Raw genomic sequence first — 24518 nt, 5'->3', positions numbered from 1 at the left:
TTAGTCAACTTAACTGCTCGTTCGTTAAAAGGCAATATATATATATATATATATATATATATATATATATATATATATATATATATATATATATATATATATATATATATATATATATATATATATATATATATATATATATATATATAAATGGCTTGACGAAGGAGTGAATCTCCGCATGTTATATACTGGTTTTCTAAAGATTTTATAACGTACCTCAATTCTTAGCCTTTTATTCTAAATTGTTTTCTTGTTATATATTTCTTGTCAATTTTCGTATAACAAGCTTAATAATTATGCGTCAAGCATAAGTGGCACAGTCCGGTACACTGTGATTATAGAGGTGGTGGAGGTCCTACGTTGCCTTGCTTTAGGAAATTACGCGCACGTCTGCATAACTGTGTGCGCGTGTGTGTTTTTATTTTGCAGAGGTCGAGACGTACGTTGTTATCCTTCGTGTTGTGAAGATGGGAGAATCGGCGGTGTCGTATCGCACCGAGTTCTCCAACAGCCTTTCCACAGAATTCCAACAAATTGCCGACGCAGCTAAGAAAGGAGTAAGTTCACTATGGGAACCTAACTATTGCGGAAACCCAGCTACTTATCATTGTGATTATTTTATTCAGTTTTATGAGAAATTAGTGCAATGAGGTGCTCATGCTTACGCATATCAGCATCTAAGCATTTTCCAACTGAATTACATAGTCAACGAGAAACATTGTTGTGAAAATTACTCAGCATTTTTCGCAAAAGTCAGGACGACATTACGAAGCTACCGCTAAACATCTCTTTATAGATTCAGCTTATGGACCCGCCACGGTTATTTATTGACTAAGGCACTCGGATGCTGACCCGCAGGTTGCGGAATCGAATGCTGACCATGGCAGCCGCAATTTCGATGAAGCCGAAAATGCTTGCGGCCCGTGTGCTTAGATTTAGTTGCATGTTGAAGAACCCCAAGTGGTCGAAATTTCCGGAGTCCTCCACTTCCGTGTCTTTCCTAATCATACGGCGCTATCGGGACGTTGAATTCAAACAATGATTGTCATTCGATTCTGTTTAAACAAGATGCCCCGCCGCGGTGGTCTAGTGGCTAAGGTACTCGGCTGCTGACCCGCAGGTCGCAGGATCGAATCCTGGCTGCGGCGGCTGCATTTTCCATGGAGGCGGAAATGTTGTAGGCCCGTGTGCTCATATTTGGGTGCACGTCAAAGAACACCAGGAGGTCGAAATTTCCGGAGCCCTTCATTACGGCGTCTCTCATAATCACATCATGGTTTTGGGACGTTAAACCCCACAAATCAAATCAATCATCATTATCTAAACAAGATGGGTTATTGGTCAGGTATTTGTTTCTTCTAAGCCCTTTAACTGCGAAGATCATATGTCACAAGCGGTTCAGTTAGAAAATAACAGGATATTTCAAACACTTCTTCATGTGGCGTTTTATAACATGTTGCCCTGTATGAAATTCCTTGATGAGCCGTTCTTTTTACGTGTTGTAAACTGCCCCAAATTGGAGTATTCAACTACTCTTCGTAATGAGCAAGTTACAAAAAACAAAAATCAGTGTCTTTTATAATGACAGAGGAATTCCATTTCTTGTAATATACAATATTCGCGTAATATCCTTTCGGAAACTTTAAGCAGCCCCATTACTACATTTTACTGCCAAAGAGCTTTGGATATTCTTTTTTTTCAGTGATATCAATGTGGGTGTCATTACCTTGAGTGATTATTTCGTGCGCGTCTTTCTCATATATCATAGAGTCCAGCAGAAGCCAGCCGTTTAAATTTGATCACAAAATATTTGGCGCTGTATATACAACTTTGTTCGTTCCCGTTGCTTTTCCAAAACAGAAAGTCCTAGAAAGCTCGGGTTGCCGAGATACTTGCATTGTAGCGCATCGAATAATAACAATAACTGCAACATCATTTCGAGTGAGGGCATTCAAGAACTACGACATGTAACTTCCATGCCTATTGTATGCCACGGGCAAGTATGCTCGTTGTATGCTTGTCCCACTCTAACGACGCTGCATTTCTAACGAGATGAAAGAACAAGTAGTTGAACAAACGCCCAAGGAGGCCGTCAGGGTTCCCGAAGACAAGTCTTTCTATTTGATATCTGGGGTTTAACGTCCCAAAACCACTATATGATTATGAGAGACGCCGTAGTGAAGGGCTCCGGAAACTTAGACCACCTGGGGTTCTTTAATGTGCACCCAAATCTGAGCCCACGGGCCTACAACATTTCCGCCTCCATCGGAAATGCAGCCGCCGCAGCCGGGATTTGAACCCGCGCCCTGCGGGTCAGCAGCCGAGTACCTTAGCCACTAGACCACCGCGGTGGGGCAGTCCTTCTATTTAAATGTTCCCTCTAACGGCGTCCTCTTTGCGACAACGACATTCATGTCAAGTATTCCTCTGGCTGCCAAGTTCTCTCTGATTCGATGAGATACATGACTACGTAGCTTACGCATAAAAGACCATTCCTGACCTCTTCGATTGCGACCGCAGATGAGCGACGCCTACAAGAAGACGGATGTGGAGAGCCACTTTGTGACGTCGAACTTGAACAGCATCTCGGCGGCCGATGACTTGGACACGGCCGACAGCACTCCGCAAGGCATCCTGCTAAACTTCACAGTGTCCATGTCGAGGTCGGAGGCCATCACCTCCGAGGTGATACGGGAGCAACTGACCCGATCGCTGCGACAGTCCAACTACAGCATCGGAAAGAGCCCACTATTTGTCAGCCCCAACGTTCACGCGGTCGCCGCCGTTCAAGGTAAGAGTATGACAATGCCACAGTAAACGACGCTTAAGGCTACCTAAACGCTCGTTTCGTCGTAAGAAACTGCGGAAGCAGGAGACAGAAAGTGTATTGGTTAGGTCTGCTGCTAGTCTACCAAACAACACTCACAGTACGAAGAGGAAAGATTGCATAAATAATTAAAATAGAGTGATGGATAATCATACGACATGCTAACTAGAAATTGATTACAAAATTCAGTTGTCCTTTACACAAGCTGTGTTAGTTTCCCGAAAAGACGCGTTGCTACTAATCATGTCAGCTTAGCATTTTTGAAGCACCACATGAACCCCGTGAACTATTAGTAGACTTGTATATTTTTGTAAATCTTTTTCCTCAATGCTTGTGACAGTACTCGCCATATTCTTTCTAACGCAGAAAATGGCTGCAATTAAATGCTCAGTTGTTTGCAATCGCGGCTGCTGAAAGAAAAAAAAAGGCATGCTGCAGACTTCATTGAATTATTAGTAACAGACTAAGTTGAATGTAGATAGGTCTAAAGTTACGTGCAAAGCGCGCGTAATCGGGGTGGTGGGTGCTTTAAGACGGCCATTTGAGTTGGTAGGTAAAACCGTATTATAATGAATGGCTCTGTTGGGTAACGTAGTATGTTGTGTTTTCACCCGACAAGGATCGCACCGTTATACGATTATAGCCCTTCAGTGTAACTGCCAGTACGTTCACCATTCACTGGTGGACTCTGGAACCTATAGAGGGCGTCTCAGACGTTTCACACGAGAGAACGAAGTCTCAAAGGCTGGGAAAATGAAGTGAGAAAGACGATGAAGAACAGCTGACAAATCATATGAATGAAGGGTAGAAAAATTACACGATTCTTAGCTAGGTAGAGGTTCCCACTATCGAAAATTCTGATATAACGCATATGATACGCAACGACATCTAGCGACCACATACAGATATGGTATGTACTCGTATACTTGCATATATGTCTGGATAGAAGATTATTTTATGTGAGCTCTACGTCGCATCAGTTTTCTTGACAGGGTCACTTTTAGTGTGTTTATTTTGCATCACAATGAATATTTTTGGACACAAACTTCTGATATCGCATAAATATAATGAGGAGTAAGAAACATATATAGATAGTCTGTGAACGAGAAAATCGTTCTGGATATCCGTTATGCTTCGCTTACATTTTATTCCTATATCGTTTTTTTTTTTCGCTTCGCAGATTACGACGAATGCGGCGACTTGGACGCAAACGACTGCGGCCGGTTCGCTGTCTGTGTCAACTTGCCGGGGACGTACACTTGCTTCTGCAAGAGTGGCTTCGAAGACCTCGACCCGCTGCGACCGGGCCGTGTTTGCTCAGGTCAGTGTGTCTGTCACGCGTCGTTGCGCTGTACGAATAAGTATGAACAAGCGAGCTAACGAGAGCCGAGCTCTAGACAGGCCCTGTGAAACCTCACTTAGTGCTGTTTACTGCTGCATTCATTCTAGTCTCGTCTAAACGGTGTTTCAGCTTGAGTTTCCCGTGTCTACGAGGAAGCGCGTTAACATTACAAGTGTGCGGGCGAAACGAGGGAAATATTGGCTGTGAGATGCCGTCTAGCTTTTTACATCATTGAGAGTCTATAAGAAAGGCTTGCTAACTGTGACAAGGTTATCTCTGTACTTGTTTCACCGGCCGGAGTAAAACCCAAGTACACAATGAAAATGAAGCAACACACAAGAGACATTCACACATACCTAAAGAAGACTCAAACACGGGCGCTTCTGTTAGCGCGTTTCTTATGCATGCATGTATGTGTGTGAATGTGTGATTTGTGCACGGCTTCATCAGTATCATGGGTCATGAAGTAGCTCACCACTATATAATAACGAAATGCACGTATAATACATATTCCGGTGTCTTGTTCAAAAGTAAAAAAAATTGCCATGAGCAGCGTGTTGCTCTTCGCATGCTCGTTTCGCTACTATTTGTCTCAAGGTGTGTCTGTGCTTTCACATAGGAGAGATCAAGAACTGCGACCACTGCAACGGCCGTGGAACATGCCTGGTGAATGATGAAGGAAAGAGGAGCTGCCGGTGAGTGGCTGCTTTAATAGGCGTGTTACATTGGCGCACGCACGCGTGATAGCTTGTATTTTATTTGGGACGGCTTAACGCACTCTCGAACCCTCTTTAATATTTCTAAACATGCAAAAATGGCTATCCACGTTCGATGTAACATGGCGTATGACGCCAGCATGGTGCTGATGTCTCTAACAGTTCCAAATTTAGTTCCCACGCCACTGCACTCTGATGAAGCATGCGGTGGTCCAACGCATAACCTGTGCTTGCAAATGAAATGTGTAAGGACTTTCTAACAATGGCTATTACTGATGTGAACGTGCCCTATTTTGTACATTTATGATTCTGCCTCTTGCTATTTTGCAGGTGCAACCGCATGTTCCTTGGACGACGCTGCGAGATCAACGGTCTGGGTAAGCAAACTTTGCGCTCATAACACGCGCCATTGTTGCCGTGAAAGATATCTCACAAATGCTCCAATGCCGGCAGTGTCGTAACCCTTCCACGTTAAAAACGCAGCCTCTGCGATTAGCTCCGGCAATGTTCCGTTGCCGGAGTCAATCACGTAGGCCACGCTAAATGCAATGGCTAATGAGCTAGCCGAAAGAAAAATTTGCTCCGATTCGACCTGTTTTTCACATCTGTACTCTTGGCTCGCATAAGTTTTGGACGCTTACGTGAGCCACAGTTCCACTTATTAATGAACGTACTTTAATGGAAGGATTGTAATGGAAGGATAGAGACATAAAATTTTAGGTACCCTACGATAAGCCCGTAGAATTCTAGCGTTATTGCTCAAACGCTTTAGGGCAGTATTGCATAATAATGCGAAACTGATAATTTGTTGGCTGCCTAAGAACGGATTTTGTGAATTATTGATCAAGTTCGAGTAGACTCACAATTCTCATTTTTGTCTGATACAGCGTGAGGGTCTAACTTGACCCTATTGTTCTGCACAGGAACAAAAAAAAAGCACTGCCTATTAGACTTCATGTGTTCCGCGACATCGGTGCATGAGTTGGCAAGTCGAAGAGTCTGTAACACTGCTTTTAGTACCCGCACGCCGAAAAACCGGCATGTGTCCAGACAAGCTTTAGCTTTTCGCTTTCTTGACATGTGAACTAAAGAAATTCAGTTGAAGTTACCTCTTTGTGTAAGTCTTCGAATTTGTAGGGATAAAAAATTAATGACAGAGAGAGACATATTCAGTGGCTCTTCGCCAGTTTACGCTCGATCGATAGGTGGCACAGTCTCAACTAACATTTTCACCATGAAGACCCAAGTGCTTCCTCCCCAAAAGGCCTGGCGTTCTCTTGGGCTAGGGACAGACGAAGCATAACTTCTTCCTGACCTTCCGTTTGGTGTACGGAGATAATACGGCAACCCATATTATGGAGCTTCTTGCGAGATATTGCTAGTCATAGAAAGGCAGTCAATGTCTCTTGTCACTGTCCAGACTGACAGTTGCGAGCAGCCGTACTTGAACGACTATTCACATTTGTTCTGTAAAAGCAATGAAAAACAAACACTGAGCAAGTGCGGAAACTTGACTGTGTAAACTTCGCATAAATACCGTCTTTGAAGTTGACATTGTGTCATCTTTCTGCATGTCATTACCTAGCGGGCTCGTGTATTGTTGCGAGCATCGTAGTTGGTCTCTTCCTGTCATCGTTGCCCTCTCAGTCGCCGTTATTATTGTTCTAATGTCGCTGCCCTTACCCTTACGTTGTCATCACTTTCACCACGGTATTGCCGTCGTTAATTTTTTTTTTACTGTTCGCAGCGTCGTTGTCAAAGTCGTCGCAATTTATATTGTAATTGATACAGTCTTAGTATAAACCCGTCTTGGCTCTGTTGAACTACTTCTTGTTTCAAGAAGCATACAAAGATTTCGCTGAAAGCGGCCTTTGTCGCCTGTTTCCTCTATGTCAATAATCTGCAATGAATTTCAGCCGAGCTTGCACCTAGTCACATGTTGCTCAGACAGCATAAGCTTTCAGATTTGTCACGTCCGTATAGGAGCATCTTCACTGAAATAATCACTCGAAACATTACCCATGTTGAGCCATATTGTCGCTAAGAACCATTCCTGGTACTCAATTGTGATGCTGTGCTCGCAGGTTACACTAAATGATTCGTTGCTGCATTATCATATCACATGGTTATGTGACACAAAATGACGTTAATGCTGTAGTCTACGAAGAGACGTTCTTGCCGTAGTAGAGAAGCCTATGTGTTATGCTCATGTATGTTGTTATCGAGCGCCCAACAACAGAGCGCTGTTACAACCCTGCCCATGTTTATTGTTCATTTGTTTATTCTGCAAAAAAAAAACTTTTAAATTGATGCAAGTTTTGTTGCCCATAGAAACTCTGTGTTAATTTTTGGGTCAAGCTCATATGTATCAGTGTACTGAAATTCAACGACAAGTAACATCATTGTGAAGCCCAGCCTTATCGCTGGCTGAACCAGTATCCTTATCGATTGACAACCTTTCAGGGCCACTGGATCTACGGCTAGCACGTAAACTGAAGATGGAAATGGCCATTGTGTACTGATTGAATGAGCAATCTTAAAATAACATATTCGTTACCTTCGTAAGACATGGCCGGTGCTGCCAGGTTGCTAGTTTTTTTTTTTTGTTTTGTTTTTCTTATAGAAAATCGGATTCGAGGGGCGCTCAGCTGGGCAATAGTTTGCGTCTCACTTGGACGCAGGTTTACGTTTATCTCAAAATACTAAACGAGCAAGAATTAAGGCACTGCAATAAAATAAAGGTCCGATGTTACATTATTTTATTGCTCTAATACTTACTTTCTTTACATTTCTCAATTTTTGAAACATTGCAGAGGAAAGCGGCGTGCTTAATTCGTTGAAGAGGGTTATGTTACTACATATTCATGGTCAAAAGGTACATGGCACGACGATTATGTGCGAAGTGATACATGAAACGCTGGTACCAGCGTAACTTTTAAGTAATAAGATATTTTTCATTGCACGAGCATACTGAGAAGGGACAGAGAAAGGCAAGAAGAAGGGCGGACTAGAACTTCTCTCCCGCTCTAAAAGTTGCAGTAAGGCTTTCTTGATGGCTTTCTCTAAATCGCCCGTGTGTAGTCGGTATCAGTGCACTTGAAGACGTAGCATAATGAAATTCATACCAGACGAGCTCGTTTTTCTACGCTTAGTAGGCTTTAAAACTTATTATTTCTTCCAGCCTATGCGCATTGGAAGTGCACTGTCTTACGTGACTGTCAGGCGGACGTTATTCGCAAGAAGCCTCAACGAGCTTCATCGCTATAACATACCAATACGTAATTGCCGAAAAAAAAATTGGTCGTTTTCCTTGTGCACAACTTCATTCGTATTCGAAAAATAATTAGAGCTGAGAATTGGGAATGGGGCAACACTGTTCAGTGACTCACATTGCATGGCCACAAGTCTAGCTCAATCGGTGCTCGTTTTTTGAGGAAGTGATTAGAAAAAATGAAAAGCGTTCACAAATAAATTAACGAAGGCAAAAACCGAACGCGAATAGCGAAAGACCACCGGTAAATACGCGTGAAAGCTTCGTCTAAGTGTCTCTGGCCGAGGCCTTTCACTCTACTGGCTGGTCCGACAAAAGGAAAAGGTGGCAGCCCGCGACGACCAAGTGTCATTGTTCTCCGCCGCGGCGATTACCGAAGCTCACACGGCCGTTCTATAAGTGGCACTTGCGCAAAGAAAGTGGCCCCGTTTAAGGCAGCCGTCCGCTATTGACTCCTAAACGGGCTTCGCTTAGCGCTATATTTAGCCGCACTCCGGTGCATGCTCCCGTGCGTTTAGTAGCATGCTAATGCAACCAGCCGCACCGGCTCGAGCGAATCTGTGCGCGGAGTCGTCTTAATGATTAACACCGGAAGGCGCGGCGCTCAGTTTGCCTGCGTGTGTTCATATGCGTGCGTAGTTTGCGCGATTTCAAAACCTATTGCGCAAGTCTGACCGCGTGATGTTTCCTCTAGGCATGGAATTCGCGTAACGCAGGGTTTTTTAATTACTCACAAGTACGCAATGCAGTTCGTGAAGTTTCTTTCTAAGTTTTCTGTGTTTGTTTGTTTGTTTGATTAGAGGTAGTTTAAAAAAACCAGAAAAAGAAACCTGGGAGCAATATTTCGCTAATCATCATTCTTTTTTGGTAATTCGGGAACAAACACCGGAAGAACACTTAAGCATCACGTAACAGCGTTGCGTGACGTTAGTCTGATACGGAACGCTGGTTTCGCACGCGTATAGTGAGTTCTTCAATCTGGTTTAACAACGACGAGCCTAGTTCGGAGACTTGCCCGAGCTGTAGTCGCAAGTTAGTTCTATTTCGCTCCATCAAACCGTGTTGGGCGCTGTTTCCTGGTAGAGAACTAAAGCAGACGTTACGCTCGTTCGAGACGCTTCCTGTAACGACAAACTTAACTCTCTACCAGTGTTGACGCCACTTAGTGAAGCTTTCGACAGCTGGTTCGTGGTTACTAACCATTGCTGTCGCGTGAAAACAATGCCGTGATTGTAATCTTGTGTGATCGTGGTGGAGCGACAAAGGCTATTCAGGCTACTCTACGTGATTCTGAAATTCGGTGGCGTGCGTGTTGCTGTAAGGCTATGGCTCAGTCTGACGTCATCATCGCGTTTCGCTATTTCTGGCTCAGCCAATGGTCTATTGTGATATTGCGGTTCGCACGAAACGAAAGAGAAGTAGATAGCTTGCCCATATACTATGCTATGATACCGCGAGGCGACAGGAAATAGCGGGTCGTGATGCTGAAAGGGAAAATGTAGGAGCTTAAAAACAAAAAGACAAACAAAATGATCCATGCCTGCTCAATTAATTCGTACCAACCGCAGCGGTTCATCTACAACAAGTGCATCAGAATAAACGAGAAAAAAAAAAAAGCTCTAGTATGAATCCTGTAATGAAGTCGTTTTAGCCCATGGCAGTTTCATTAGTACACCTAGCACAATAACGTCAAGACCTGTCCGAATGTTGCCTATTTATTGCTTCGCCGAAACTTATTCAAAGCTACCTTTCCATATTTTTGCAAAGCAAGATGCATTATAAAGTAATACTGTAAGCAAAGCTATGAAAGCGCCGGCAGCGGGTCTTTGCGCGCTTTTGTGAAGAATATCCCGCTACTATGGTTTTAGTTAAGACAGTTACTTCTTGTCTTTTTATTATTTTGTGACTTGAAACTTGTCTTTAAAGATCACCAAGTAGGTGCCTCGCTCTAGCCACAGGAAGTCAATGTTTTATTCAATCACGAGTCACAGCCTCTAATATTATACAGGTAAATAAGTCTCCTCCTGTCTGTCTATATCCGATCGCATTTCTCATTATTGGTTATTTCGCCAAACGCCGGGTCTCTCTCAATATTCCTCCCTGTTCGTAACGCAGTGCTGGCGATAGCCCTACCGATCGCGCTGGCGCTGCTGGTGATGATGCTGTGCTGCCTGGTGTGCCTGTGCCGCCGATGGAAGCGCCGGGCGCAGCGCGCCAAGGGGCCCTTCCGGCTGGGCGCCGTCAGCCCGCTTGGGGGCACGCTCGACAAGAAGGCCATGATCACCGACACGTCGAGCGAGAGCAGCGGAGAACACGCGCTCAAGCACTCCTACGCCTTCGACGGCTTCATGGTTGGACCAGGACCCGTACGTTACCCAGTCGCCTACGCGCCGTCGCCACATCGTCGGCGCGCTAATTAGGTTTTCGCACGCTGTGTGACGATTGTTCAGCTTGTGTGTCAAAATGTCTTGTTTATTTTGCCTCGGCTAATTGCCGTGCCAAGCCTACAAAGCGGGTCGAATCATGCTGCACCTGTAGTATTTACGAGTGAAAGACACTCTGCTGGTCGTTACGACGTGGGGATGCGATTGTCATTTGAGGGCCCGTACATCCAATGTCATTATGGAAGAGCTGGAACGCAAGCACGAAAGCACATGCCATCGTCCTTGTGGTGTATATCTTATCAGGTCCGTGTGTGGAAACGTATTTGATAATTCCCTCAAATAAGCTCTTATAACAAGGGAATTGTGCCAGAACAGTCGTGTAAAACAAAGGAGGACATTTTTCACTGTGTCCACATAATTTGCTGGTACCTACATAAAGTGGACTAGCAATATTGCTGAAGGCAAGAAACCTTATTTAAACTACCCGCTTTTTCGGTGTACAAAAATAATGGAAATTAAAAACGTTTCGTATAATGGCAATGAATGATTATGTGTGCGGCGTGTTAGTAATCTGACAGCTTGTGTTGAGAAGAAGAGGGCTCGCATCTAAGCACAACTACAAAACGCACACTAACTCTGTCTCTTGGACAGAACGATCAACTTAAACGGTAGCTCATGAAAAAAAAAAAGAGGTTCAAAATGCTCCTGGGGAGAGACTTCTGGAAATTTGCAACCCTTGCGTTTTCTGCCACAATTTTTTTTTTGCGTGCAGTCCTTTCCCGATGCTGCGGAGAGCTTTTAACTTATTACCGCATTCAGCCATGCTTGCAGCTTTATATTACCCATATTATGCCAGTTGAGTGCTTGTTCTATTCAGAATATTCAATAAGCCTAGCAATGACTGCAATGAATACGCTCATAATGTGGACGCAATTAGCAACTGCGTCTGAAGTTCTTATTGCAAGCCTCGCCATAATCAGGAACGTGTGTTCATATATACTGTCGCCTAGTATCCTCTGTTACAATCCATTGCTTTGGCTGAGGTAACCAGTCACGGAGAAGCTGAATTGGCTCATGATGGCGGGCTTTTAAAAACTGCTCTACGCAAAAACTGTGATTGTACGTTTTTTTTAATGAGAGAAGGGTGGTGGGAGTTTACCTACAGGGATCGTGATTGGCACTCATATTTGAAAAATTCTATTTAGAGCAAGTATCCCCGACTTCTATCTTCGGCAGATGCTAGCTACTGTAGGTTTCAGATAAATGAGCTGGCCAATCGCCTCACTGAAGGTTTCTTTAGAGAAGTTACAACAAACTCATTAACTGGACTTTCATGCAATGACTGTAGACGGCAGCACCTTATTCTACCTTGTTTCTGTATTTTGCCATCACTGCTCTGTGTGCACGAAAGCGCCTCCGTGACCGCTTGCCTAATCGTTCATGAAATCGCCGTAACGTGCTTACTATGCTCTCACCGTTTCGCTTCTGCCATTTTCTCTCCCCATCTTTCTCGTCCCCCTCCCCCAAAATCATCTAGGACCACACCATGCAATCAAAGAAGTCCAGCCGCAAGAGCGACATGAGCCTAAACCGCAGCCTCTCGACCGGCTTCAGCGTGCCGCACGTCGTCATTCCGCGAGCTAGACATAGTCCTCCCAAACAGGTAAACCACAACTCGGCCAAAGGTCCCATGGTCATGTGGTGACGAGCGTCCTAACCAGCGCAATCACAGCAGCCTAACCTTATTTTACAAGCGCATAGACTAAAAAAAAAACCCCTGGGTCGCAACTTGTACAGCCGCCTTACCTTCCTTACCCTCTCCCACATTGTGCGGAATGCCACGTGACTTTGTCGCCCCCCTCGCCCAACCCTGAAAGCCACTTGCAAAGAAAAAGCGAGGACTTTTGCAGGGGCCCCCGTTTCCTCGTGTAGGGGAGGTATTATTTTCCCAATGCTCAGGCTGTGTGCGGCGGTACAGGTTTCAGGCCAGGGCCTTCCCCCCGACTCCGGGGCTGGGACGATTTCAGGCACCCTGAAATCAGGATGGCGTCAAGGGGTGTCCCTTTTCTCCTCCCCCTTCTGGATTCCCCGCCCTGCACATCGTACTGCATGTGACATCGACCTTCCTGGTGTCGACGTGTAAGGTCGACCGAGAAGGAGAGAAAGAGAAAAAAAAAAGAACTCTGCGTCGTCGCCGAAGGGCGCGTGTGCTGTGTGTCTTTTCTGTGCGTCTGTCGCGATCCTGGACACTTACTGTGAACAAACAAAATACACGCATACAAAATGTAGAGCGAGAAAGAGACTGACCAAGTGCGAAGAGCGCCGACAGACCAATTGACTGCAGCGAGGCACGAATCACCGAACGACAGCTGGTTTGTTTGTTGTTGAGAATTTCATCACTGCAGGCACCCTTGTTTGTTTGTGCTTCCAATTAATGCTATTCTTTACGAGTATCTGTGCGTACTGGGTTAGGCACACCTACCTCAGAGCACGGGTCTTCTTCTTTAATTATTATCAATATTATTAATATAATTATTGATTTGTACTTGGTAAGCTATGTGTGTAGATTCAAGAGACCGTAATAACCTAGTTTATTAAAGGCATTATGAAACGCGGTGTTTGCAACGCGAAATCGGTTCGACATAGCAAGGCCACTGTTTACTTTCTGCGTACGTTGTTGTGTCCGTTTCATTTCGTGCTCTTAAAGCCATGTTCTATAATTTTGTGTACGGTTGTATAAGGACGGCCCGATTTCAATATCAGCCACTTTGGTTACGTCGGTTGAACATAAATGAGAGATAGCCATTATTTCTCTGAATATCAGTGTTCTAAGTAGGTGTGACTGACACTGCACGCTTTTTTTTTTGAGTGATTGAAAACGATTGATGATAAGTGCCATTGTACCTCAGAGTTGCCTTTTCATCTCTTCTAGTTTTCCTTTTAGCCCTCTTCTTCTGTCCAGTCTCTTCTTACTTCCTTTCATCACTTTCGAAAGGAAAGAAAAGAATCATCATCCTTACTATTTCAGAGCAATTATAAGCATGCCATAGCTGCACGTATTATTGAGCACAAAACTCGTTGTTTTGTGAACAAGCAAAACGTTTTCTTTCAGTGATAGCAAGATAGTTTGGGACCGTTGGGAACCGTTAACTGATTTTATCATATGACAAAGGCGCTTGCTACCTTGCTTCCACGAAGCAGTGCTTTTACGGCACAATCAATTGTTCCCAGTGATAATCAACATACGATGAAGGCAAGTTACGAAGAGTGAATCGATATGCTTGTATAGATGTCTATTAACAGTTTGTGTTTGTTTTTCTGCAATGTTTATATTATTGTTGTGAAAATAAAAAAAAGATAATGCCTAATCCTTCCTTCTCTGGTGTCAATGGTGGTGATTGCTTCTTCGTGCATGTAGGGAGTTTGCAAGGGTTGGGTTAACTTGAGTTTTTTTTCACTAATTTTTTTTCTTATGGTGGTAACGATAGTGGTGGACTGGAGAGTTGTCATTTCTTCGTCTAAAGTGGGATCGTGCTTTTCGCATAGTGATAATCTTGTTTAAGCATAAACAGGTTCTGGCACTAGCTCATAATTTGCAAGCTATGTTACCTACATACCAGTTACGTTATATAAAGTGCCTGAACCACAGTAGCGTACATTGAATATTCTGCTTCGTTGCAAAGGATCCGATACGAAGTTGCCATTGAAGTTCAAGCCCTGCTGTGCGATAAACTGCCTGTCACTTAAGGCATTGAACTGACAACTCCGTCTTTTTTTTTTCGGATGCTTACTTGGGTGGGCCAACGGAAGTGTGAACATGGCTGCTGGTCGCATTTTTATTTTTTTAAGGGCGGCTGTTTAGTTGCTAGGATGAGGCTTGATGCTCTGATGTGTACTGATCAGTTTTATTAATGACCAATATGAATACTTGGCTCACAACTGGGACCGAGATGTGGTCCGACGAAGCTTGAGTGCCGAAACTATATCCGACACAAAATATTAGTCGGCTTTTTTCAAGATGTGTAATTATTTCGTGTAAAAAAACTAAAACAAAAACTACGAGTCTATGCATAACTGATGTCTTAAGTACTGTGTTCGAATATATTCTGTTCTAATCATGCTTTCGTTACGAACCAAAAACGACACCCATTGCAACTAATACATTGTAGATCTATCCATTTTGAATGCTATTCAATGGTGTGCCATATCAAATACCAATAACCTGCAATTATCAAGCTCAACAGCCTACCAGAAAGCCGCATTTGCAATTTATTTTGGCCATGCCTGTGAACTACCAGCGTGCGAAGTCTTTTAAGTGACCAGTGTGCTCCATGAACCCCAAACTTTGGGTGGTCTCCGGCTCCTAACCCTCTACGTGGACCTGGTGTCCGGACCCTCCTCTTGCAACCATCTCTCACAAACAAATCATGCAAGCTGGTGAACTGTGAGTTAACCCTTTCCTTCCCATTTACACATTTACATAACAGAATAATTGTGTCCCTTTTCTGAATAACAGGATTTTTTTTCTTAACCCAGATAACATTTTTCACCAAGAACTGATTTGAATACTGTTTAGAAGGAATAACGGCTTCTACTTGAGTGCCTTTTAATAGCAAAATAATCATTATGTGTAAACTAATGCCCTCAGGAAATCATAAACGAATTTCTTTCTTATTCTTTTTTTGCAGTGTGAATCGCCATGAAGGATTGTAGCACTCAATTACTTTCCTGTAGTGTATAGAATATGCTTTGGAAGCCTTTTATATTTATAATATAAGAAAAGGCAGACGCCAGAGCAGGTGCATGAAACCCGTACAAATCAAAAGAAACTCTACGCCACCTAACATCCTGCTACGGAACACGCCGTTATGATTGACATCTTTGAAGTGTACCTGCACATTGTCGCAGCTCCAGGTTGTAGTGTTCACTATGTCTCCACGCTTACTTTATTGTTTAATTGTTTCTGAGTGACACTCATATGTGGACTTCGTTTATTTTCCCTATGAGGTAAATGTTTACGTTTACAATTTCACTCCGCGACATAAGATTTGAACAAAGTGAATATTTGTCAACTCTGTCTTGGAAAGAAACTGAATAATGCCTGTACAGCACCCAACTAAATCCACTCCCTATGGCGCTGTGCATCTACCTTCGAAATAGTTACTGTAGCACGCCGATTCAATTTCGCACGTCAGAGATTTTGTCCTCGTTGTAATTAGGACAATTAATAACGAACTTGTACGGTTACAAAAAGCATAGCGCCACTGAGACAATGGACAAAAACACACCAAACACGGGCGCCCTGTCTTCATCCATATTCTTAGTCATACTGTTCCGTCTATAGCTATGGTTCGACCAGCCCAAATCAAACCTTTATTATAGGATTACCTACTTGTTTACGTACACGAAGTTTTCAAAAGTACAAAAATACCGGTAGCGCGATCAATAAGTACTTCCCTTTTCCTTACAAATACCTCAATTTGTGACTTTCAGGGAAGACCACTGAGTTCCGGAGCCATCGATACAGTCGGCCGAGACCAGGTTGACATGGGGAACATGCAGAGCAAGCTGCTGTACGTTCTGGATGGTTCGACGGGTAATGTGAGTATCAGCTATTACTATACCAGCAGAGTCGGCTAGTAGACTGTGCAGAAAGGGCTTTTGTCTGCAGGTTCTCTGACTCACCCTTTTGAGCGTGTAAAGCATAAAAGCACAGAAGGAAGATTTAAAAATGTGCTACAACTCTGATTTTGCAACCGCACTTACGCCTACGCGTACAGACGGGCTCATGTTCCGGCCAAGTCTGCAGAAAATTTGCAAACAGGAGAGAATGCCTTGCGGCCACGATAAAACAAGATTGGCTACTTCACGACGAGGACGCTGCCACAATTATGCATAATGCAGTGGGAAGTACTGACAGGAATGCTTCCTAATGTATCTCCTCTTCTGGTATCGTGCGCCATGGTGTGGTGACGTCAGATATCCCAAAACAACCCTCCCCCCTCCAAACAAAAAGTCCTACAAACATTTTTTTAAATTTTGTGTGTTGCTTTTCGTCAACATGTGGCCATGAAGTGCAATTTAGAATTTTCTTGTACTTTAGGTTTTAAAAAATGCGTGGACTAAACTGGTGCAGAAGCCATCATTTTTTGAAGGATGCGTTTAACTGAAAGGAAAACTTATTGATAACTTATATGTAATGATCCTGACAATAAACGTGACTGGCACCTTATTGTTATTGAAGTGTTTATTCTCATTAGCTTTTCAATGCAACACAATCTGACAAGATTATAACAGATTTCCTTGAACTATATACACCTTCTTTCTAATGAAAAAACTGAGGAGAGACATACCTCACCCTGAAACAACTTGAAAACACGATTTCATTTTTGCTGTTACGGGTTGCTAAATAAGGCCCCCGGAAATTTTTTCGAGTACAACGCTTGCTACCACTTCACATCGTCTATAGCAATAAATAAATGAACGACGACAAAGCAGGGAAAGACAGAAAGCGTAGCCGAGTATGTAGAGTTTTGTACAGCAAGGTGTGGAAAAGAGACAGCTAAGAGAGTAGAATCCTAGGCAAACCCGTACCACCTTTGTTAGGAACCAACCTTGCGAAACATGGTGCAAACGGCGCTGCTTTTTTTTTCTGGTCCCATCACCCCAAGCAAATATCGTTGTGTATTGGGGATACCTGCATGCATCTCCACCGTTGAAGAGATGCATTGTTTCGAAGATGTATTCAGGGCTCATGCTCTAGACTTAAGCTCGTTCTCTTATCTCTTCTTTCATGTCTTTTTAAATGAACTTTTCTGCAATAGAATTGTAGGCGTTACACTCAATTGGACACTCTCTCGACAAACGCAAAAGCGGAACTAGCTGCATACACCTCTCTCCTATACGGAATGGAGTTTACAGTGAATATAAAAGAGGGAACTGTGGCCAAGTGTCTATGGAAGCTGAAAAGAATGGCGATGCAGTGAGCATTGGAATGGCGGGTAGTACATGGATGTCCCTAGTCTTCGTACTCGCAGCTCCACTTGGCTTCGCGAGGCCGGAAGATGCTTTGATACAAGACAAAAATCAATAAACGTTCAGCTGTTACGCTTCCCCACTTTAGCCTTTCAGACTCACTAATTAGAATTGGGTCACGAAGTTGAAGCGGTCCGTTATTTCATTTGAAACAAGCCCAAAACGTAACAATAAACAAAGTCACAAGTGCACTCGAAGCCCGCAAGCCCGAAGTCTAGGCAAATCCATGTACTACCCACCATTCACATGGTCGCTGAACGGTCGCAGCGCAAAAGTCGCCTCTTGTTAATTCTAGGATGCTATACAGTAGAGCTATGATATTCTAAATTTCTTACCTATTGTTATCAGCACAAGAAAATGTGCTCTGATCCACGCTGCGAATACGAGGGCAGTGAAGCAGTGCAATTAGCTGACCCGAACGCGCGCGCCCAGCAGACGTCATCAAAGCAACATCAAACCAGGACAAAATTGCTAATTTAAGTTAAGATTTTACAGTAACAAGCTTACGTTACAGCTCTTGTTAGTCGGGTAGCGTTAGCCTTAAAGCCAACACGTGCGTATGTAAGACCAACTAAAAGTGAATCTAAATATAGCTTTTTGCTCTCCTATAGTAGAGTACAGTGCTTCTGCTTCTAATAATAAAAATCTTGAACATACAGCATGAAATGGTCATCTTCACTTTCAGTGCTTATACGGCCGTACATCCATCAGTGAGCTAGTCAGAAGCAGCGAATTGCCCCAGGTGGTGACTGTGCAACCATGCCCAATTATGTTTTTTAAGCTTGAAAACAGTCATTAGAAAGTTAACATTTCTAAATTATTTTACTTACTCATCCGATTATCAGGCAAGACGGAGACATCCTCGCACCATACTTCCCTTGAAGGCAAGAAATAAGTGTTCTTGATTGATTGATTTGTGGGGTTTAACGTCCCAAAACCACCATTTGATTTTGAGAGACGCCGTAGTGGAGGGCTCCGGAAATTTTGACCACCTGGGGTTCTTTAACGTGCACCCAAATCTGAGTACACGGGCCTACAACATTTCCGCCTCCATCGGAAATGCAGCCGCCGCAGCCGGGAATCGAACCCGCGACCTGCGGGTCAGCAGCCGAGTACCTTAGCCACTAGACCACCACGGCGGGGCGAAATAAGTGTTCTTAATATTGTTTCCTTTTTCGCAGGACAATAACAGGCTGGCAAATCTTAATATCAACATTGTTACCCAAAAGTCTTTTAAAATCTTTAAAAAAATATTGAAAAATGTTATGGCTTTGTCTTTGTATATTTTTATGTGTTCACTAGCATTTTTCGTATACCTTTTTACAAATGTTTGAATAATTCCTTAAATCGCTGCTAACTGGCATGTGCTAAAATGATTGCACATTTTTATGTATACACACCCTGCTAAGATATGATAGCAGTTTTCAGTAGCTATAATAAATGAATAAATGAATAAATAAATATTAAATAAATGTTTTGTAATGAATCAACCACCCATTCCTGGTATACGGCGCAGCATGCTTACCACTTATTTAACCATGTTTCTCTACTTTTCAGAATCGGCAGCCAGTGGAAAGCAAGTCGGGCGAAGGTCGATTTGCTACGCTTCCAGATACCAACACTTTCAACCGTTGGAAGAACAGCCAAAGCAAGGAAGAGTCAACGGAGACCAAGAAGAAGGGATCCAAGAAATCTAGTCCGGCTTCCAGCGAGAAAAAGGTTAGCTTCGTTGCTCTCCTCATTAAAAAACCACCAATTGTCCCTAATCTAGTCAAATACCTGAATTGCACCATCCGTCTCTCCCTGATCTGCACCCCCAATGATTAACCAGATTGTGAATAAACGAGGAAGCTTATATTATACAGTTTATGCTGTTTTCTGCACTCACCTACTCACTTCTCACATGTACTTGGCATACGTAAAACCTCAGTTATAAACATTAGTATTACAGATGAAAATGCAGAATGCCAGATTTGTTTGTCATTGTCCCGTTTGCTGCTTTGCACTGTGCACCTTACAGACTTTTGCAACCAAAGATTATTCACCCTGTCGAAGGACTGACAGCTGGGCTAGCTGGTGACCATGAAATCTAAGCGTGACTACGCGGACAAAAGAGAAGGAACAAGCCGCAGCGCTGACTCGCAACTGAATAGTGTTATTGGGGAACGTGAATGAAAGTCACAGTTTTGCCAAAAGGGCGAAGCATTGAATGCGATAGCAACATATTAGAATATTTTACGAAGCAAGGCTTCGTAAAACAATATTATTTGTAGTAAACTTGCGCTTGTTTAGTAACCAAGTTTTCTGCGGTGTGGCCACAGTAGATGACTCCAACAAGACTCGTGCGTAGGGACGGCGTTGATGGGAAGCGCCTCTCGTGGGCAGCGCCTCTCGTGGGCAGCGCAAGCTGGTACTAAGGGTTATACATCGTGCGTCACCACTGGTGGCAGCTTGTTATGTGTAGAACGCATCTTCATGTGGTGAAGCCCTCACTAAGGAGTGCTCGGAATGATAGTAATGCAAGACCCACATGGCGAAAGAAATTAAAGCAGCAAATATAGTATTCGGTAGTAACACTGGTGAATGTAATCGAAACTCAGTTCACTCGATGACTGCGACAACCACCTTGTGGTCACTGAAGTATGTTGGCAATGGCACGCAGTGCACTCGAGCCGCAACCCTCTTTCCGAACGCAACATTTAGACATGTGTTGTTGCGTGTAGCCAACACCGACTAAATTCCAAGGCCGAAAGGCTGCCGCAGTGACGTCAGAGGGTGGAGGCCCAGTTACGCCGCGAACGCTGCGGAAAGCCGGTGTTTCGTTCGCGTTTTAGGAGAACGAACGCTCCCGCTCTCGCAGCTGCTGCGGCTTGATTGGGCCGAATAAAAGATGTGGAAAAAAAAGTCTTACTGAGCATGCTCAGTTGGGTAACTGGGCCTCCAACTTACCACGTCACTGCGGCAGCCTTTCGGCCTTGAAATTTAGTCGGCGTTGGTGTAGCTGGCTGTGTGACGTCAGACAGGAGATGAAGTCCAAGTTCAGCACCGAGAAACGCCTTAAGACACTCATTTTCGCATTGAAGTACATTCTCTTTGAAGTCTTCTGTGTGATCACCGGCACATCCTCTTGGCACACCACACTGAAGTTGTGGAGCAAGAACTTAATGATGTCGTTCCGCGAGGTTCCCGGTGAGATGTAGACTACTGCGACGGTTAAGCAGTGTAATGTTTTGACGGCACATGCATCACCACTAGTAACCTGGGGAAGCGAGTTGAGTTGGTATGGAACGCGGCGCGGTAAAAGCGTGATCCCGTCGAGGCTTGCGTAAATGGCGACTCCAGCAGCTCTGCGGTTTTGCCGTTTTGCGAGGCTCATGCACTTTCATCCTGGCAGTTCGATGGCAGTGTCCATATACGTTTCTGTGAACAATTTCAATGTTATGCGATCTGAGGCTGGCAGTCAACTCATTTAGATCCGATCTCACGTAACTGTATAAAACGCTTGTATAACAGAACACTGCCGTTCCAGATGCACTTTTGACATTGTTTTTCTTGAAAGCGCAGCCCGTAAAAGATCCCGCCTGCTGTCGGGGCACAAACTACGCGCTGATCGTTACTGCGATAGCGCGGCAACCAAAAGCACCTCCCCTCTTATCCGCTCACGAGATAATCGCGCGAGCAGATGACCCCGGCCGGAAAGGCGATGATCGCTCCGAAGGAAGAGAAGGTGACCGCATCCTTCCCCGTATATAAATACATAAATATGCGTATACATATACGTGGCTACGGTGGCGATGGTGACGATGACGGGAAAAACTTGCCAAGACTGTCCATATAATTTCTATCGCAATAAAAGAAAAGTTTTCACAGCCATGTGACCACTCTAAAGCAAGAAAGCGGCAAATCATCTGGCATTTTGGATGATGGTGCATGAGAGTTTTTTCATCCTTAAATATGTCAGCTGACCTACTGTTTTCTTCATTTAATGTGGTCACAAGGGTGCGAAGGTTATAATATTCCTTTAATTGCGATAGCACTTATAGGGGACACTCTCAGTTGGATTTCGCCGCTGGCGTCAGCGTGGGTGTCGGCGTCGATGTCACGCACCGGATATGTACACGTATCTACATATATGAAAACGCCAGAGAGAATTAAAGTATCAGGAATAAGACTCCAGCACGCGGAATTGAATGTGGGACCTCCGCGTCGTGAATGCGAGGCGTTCACCACTGAGCCACCGAGAGATACCTCCTTCAACGTTTAGGCCCCGCCGCGGTGGTCTAGTGGCTGGGGCACTCGGCTGCTGACCCGCAGGGCGCGGGTTCGAATCCTGGCTGCGGCGGCTGCATTTCCGATGGAGGCGGAAATGTTGTAGGCCCGTGTGCTCAGGTTTGGGTGAACGTTAAAGAACCCCAAGTGGTCTAAATTTCCGGAGCCCTCCACTACGGCGTCTCTCATAATCATATGGTGGTTTTGGGACGTTGAAACCCACAAATCAATCAATCAATCCTTCAACGTTTAGACGGCAAGCTATTCATATCTGCCACTTACCGCTGTTGGCGGGCATCTCGAGTTGGGGAGGGGGCTATCGTGTTTTCAGCATTATCAGCAAGATGGCACAGTGAGCGCGCGGTGGCTCTCACGCGTGCTTTGATCCGTGTAGAAAATAAGGGGGTGTACAGTTTTATCACGCGTCCTTGCCTTGCAACGGGGAAAATTGTACATCTTGGCTAGCCTTCGAGTTTCGTCGGAACGATTTTGTTGTAATTACCGGGCGCACAAAGGTCACTGCAATCGTTTCACAGCCTCCGTTCGCAAAAAAGGGCGCGCTTTTCAGACACAGTGAAGTAACAACTGATACGCTTATTCGCGGTAATCTGTACCTGTGAGTACGTTTAGTGCGTCCTTTTTGCGTGAGAAACGCGGTGCAAATTTTGATCTGCTTGCCATTTTGCGCGTGACCTTTTAAGTTGTTGCTATCGCATTCATTGCTACGCCTTTGCAGGAAAGGTGTGACTTTTTTAGTTAATGTTTTCCAATAATATATGCAGTTGCCGGTCAGCGCTGCAGCTTGTACCTTCTTTCCTTGTGTCCGCGTAGGCGTGCGCTGAGTATTTGCAAGAATATTCACCCCCCCCCCCCTTGTAAGCTGCGTATTCAAGTAAAAGTTCAAATTTTTTAGATACACTTCCAATGAATCATGACCCACCTCGATTTTATATTTTGTGGCTTCCAATAAACGAAAGTGAGAAAAGATCCATCATATCCGTTTGAAGATAGTTCTAAGCAGAATGGTTTTTGAGTCTGGTCAAAGAATGTGGGCGAAACGTTTGTCAGTGCAAATGTTACCGACTAAATTTGTACTGACACTTAAGTTGGTGCGCTGCCTTGGTGATATTGACGTCTAATTTAACGGGTTAAGTGTATTATACAACGCGCAGTTTTGTCGTGTTTGTGTTGTGTGCGTTGAGTGTATTTACGGGGATTCACGAATAGCTCACTGCAGCTGCAGCGTGCTGCTGCCTTATGCGGGTAAATCATAGCTATAAGTGTTGCTTCCTACGCAGTAGTAGCGGCGTTATTTCTTTGTGATTTCTCAAATGGTTATCAAACAAACAGAACAAAAAAATCGCGGGAGCATAACATTATTGTGCTTACCGTTTCAAGGTCACAAGCGTTACCCCAAAACTTCCGGTCACCTACCTCATTTACCAGCTCCTGACGTCGGAATTGAAAGCACGTTTTCAAGTTCTCTTCAAGGGTTAAGAAAGTCTCTCTTTCGTTTTACACTTAAAAGGAACGTGCGTAAAATACAAGGAAATGTTTCATAATTTTTATGTAGCTCAAAAGAACATTTATTGGAATATATTCTGCTGAATAGGCGAACGAAATTGTAGAAAATCAGCGGGCTATTTTCTAAAGCTCTTGTTGTCCACCGTTGCTATGAAGGCCCATAGGGGAGCGAAACCAGATGTTAAGGGACTGTGTTTGTAAACATTAAAAGGCTCTGATAAAAATACGATATCTCTTCTCCGAGAATCCAAAAGTAAGTTAAGTTTGTGACATCAAATTAGTGACATTGCAATAACTGGAAGAAAATTACTTGCTATCAGTAGCTGGTACTATGAAAATTTATTTTGTCGAAAACTGGCAAAGCTCAGACAAACATGAAGGGTGGAAAAATTTCTGAACAATAGACTTCGCTCGATCCATGGGTTTGACTAGCAGTATTTTTTTTTCAGTGCAGCCACTGTTGCTGCCCCGGGGAAGACAAGACCACCCGTCGAAACGTTGTCTCCAATGACGCATTTCATCTTCGTTGAAGCTTGTAACTAAAACACGGTTACTGTTGCGCTCCAGGTAGCAGAGACTATCACACGGCAACACTGAGCACCGGAGCTGTTTAGGCTCGCCGCTCGTTTGTGCGGCGTTCGCAAAACCTCACCTTGTCTTTGCATAGCCTAGATGGTTGAAGTTAGAATTCGCTAAGCCTTGCTGGTCAACGAATTGAGGTGGACGTGATTGAGACTAGTTAAGCGTAGTCTAGCAGTCGAAACCATGTGATAGTCAATAAATAACTAATAAATCAATCAATCAATTATTATTATTATTATTATTATTATTATTATTATTATTATTATTATTATTATTATTATTATTATTATTATTATTATTATTATTATTATTATTATTATTATTATTATTATTATTATTAATAGCGGCTTGGGTTTTACATCCCAATACAGTAAGGTATAGACGCCGTAGAAAGAAGCTCCAAGAATTTGAACCATCTGATATTCTTTAACGCACACTGTCATCGCAGAGTACTCTAGCGTTTCGCTTCCATTAAAATGCCGAGGTGGGATTCGAACCCGCCACCTTCAGATCAGCAGCTGAGCACCATAACTGCTCCATCCCAACGGGCAGCTAATTGATATCCGAT

General features: G+C 43.8%; 1 protein-coding gene across 6 annotated transcripts in view; it reads left to right on the top strand.

Moving 5' to 3' along the window:
• The window catches only part of LOC119172276 (uncharacterized), a 229066-nt gene that overhangs the window by 195949 nt on the left and 8599 nt on the right, over window positions 1-24518 (top strand). For all 6 annotated transcript variants that reach the window (XM_075884401.1, XM_075884400.1, XM_075884399.1 and 3 more), the window contains 9 exons: window positions 430-557; window positions 2521-2791; window positions 4008-4148; window positions 4789-4864; window positions 5216-5262; window positions 10272-10522; window positions 12078-12203; window positions 16034-16141; window positions 19133-19294. In XM_075884401.1, the coding sequence (XP_075740516.1) occupies window positions 430-557; window positions 2521-2791; window positions 4008-4148; window positions 4789-4864; window positions 5216-5262; window positions 10272-10522; window positions 12078-12203; window positions 16034-16141; window positions 19133-19294 (1310 nt within the window). The remainder of the gene's footprint in view (window positions 1-429; window positions 558-2520; window positions 2792-4007; window positions 4149-4788; window positions 4865-5215; window positions 5263-10271; window positions 10523-12077; window positions 12204-16033; window positions 16142-19132; window positions 19295-24518) is intronic.

Source organism: Rhipicephalus microplus, unplaced genomic scaffold (genome assembly GCF_043290135.1).
Source record: "Rhipicephalus microplus isolate Deutch F79 unplaced genomic scaffold, USDA_Rmic scaffold_32, whole genome shotgun sequence".
Classification (NCBI taxonomy): domain Eukaryota; kingdom Metazoa; phylum Arthropoda; class Arachnida; order Ixodida; family Ixodidae; genus Rhipicephalus; species Rhipicephalus microplus.
Note: the sequence above shows the minus strand (reverse complement) of the source record. Positions and strands in the feature narration are given on the sequence as shown.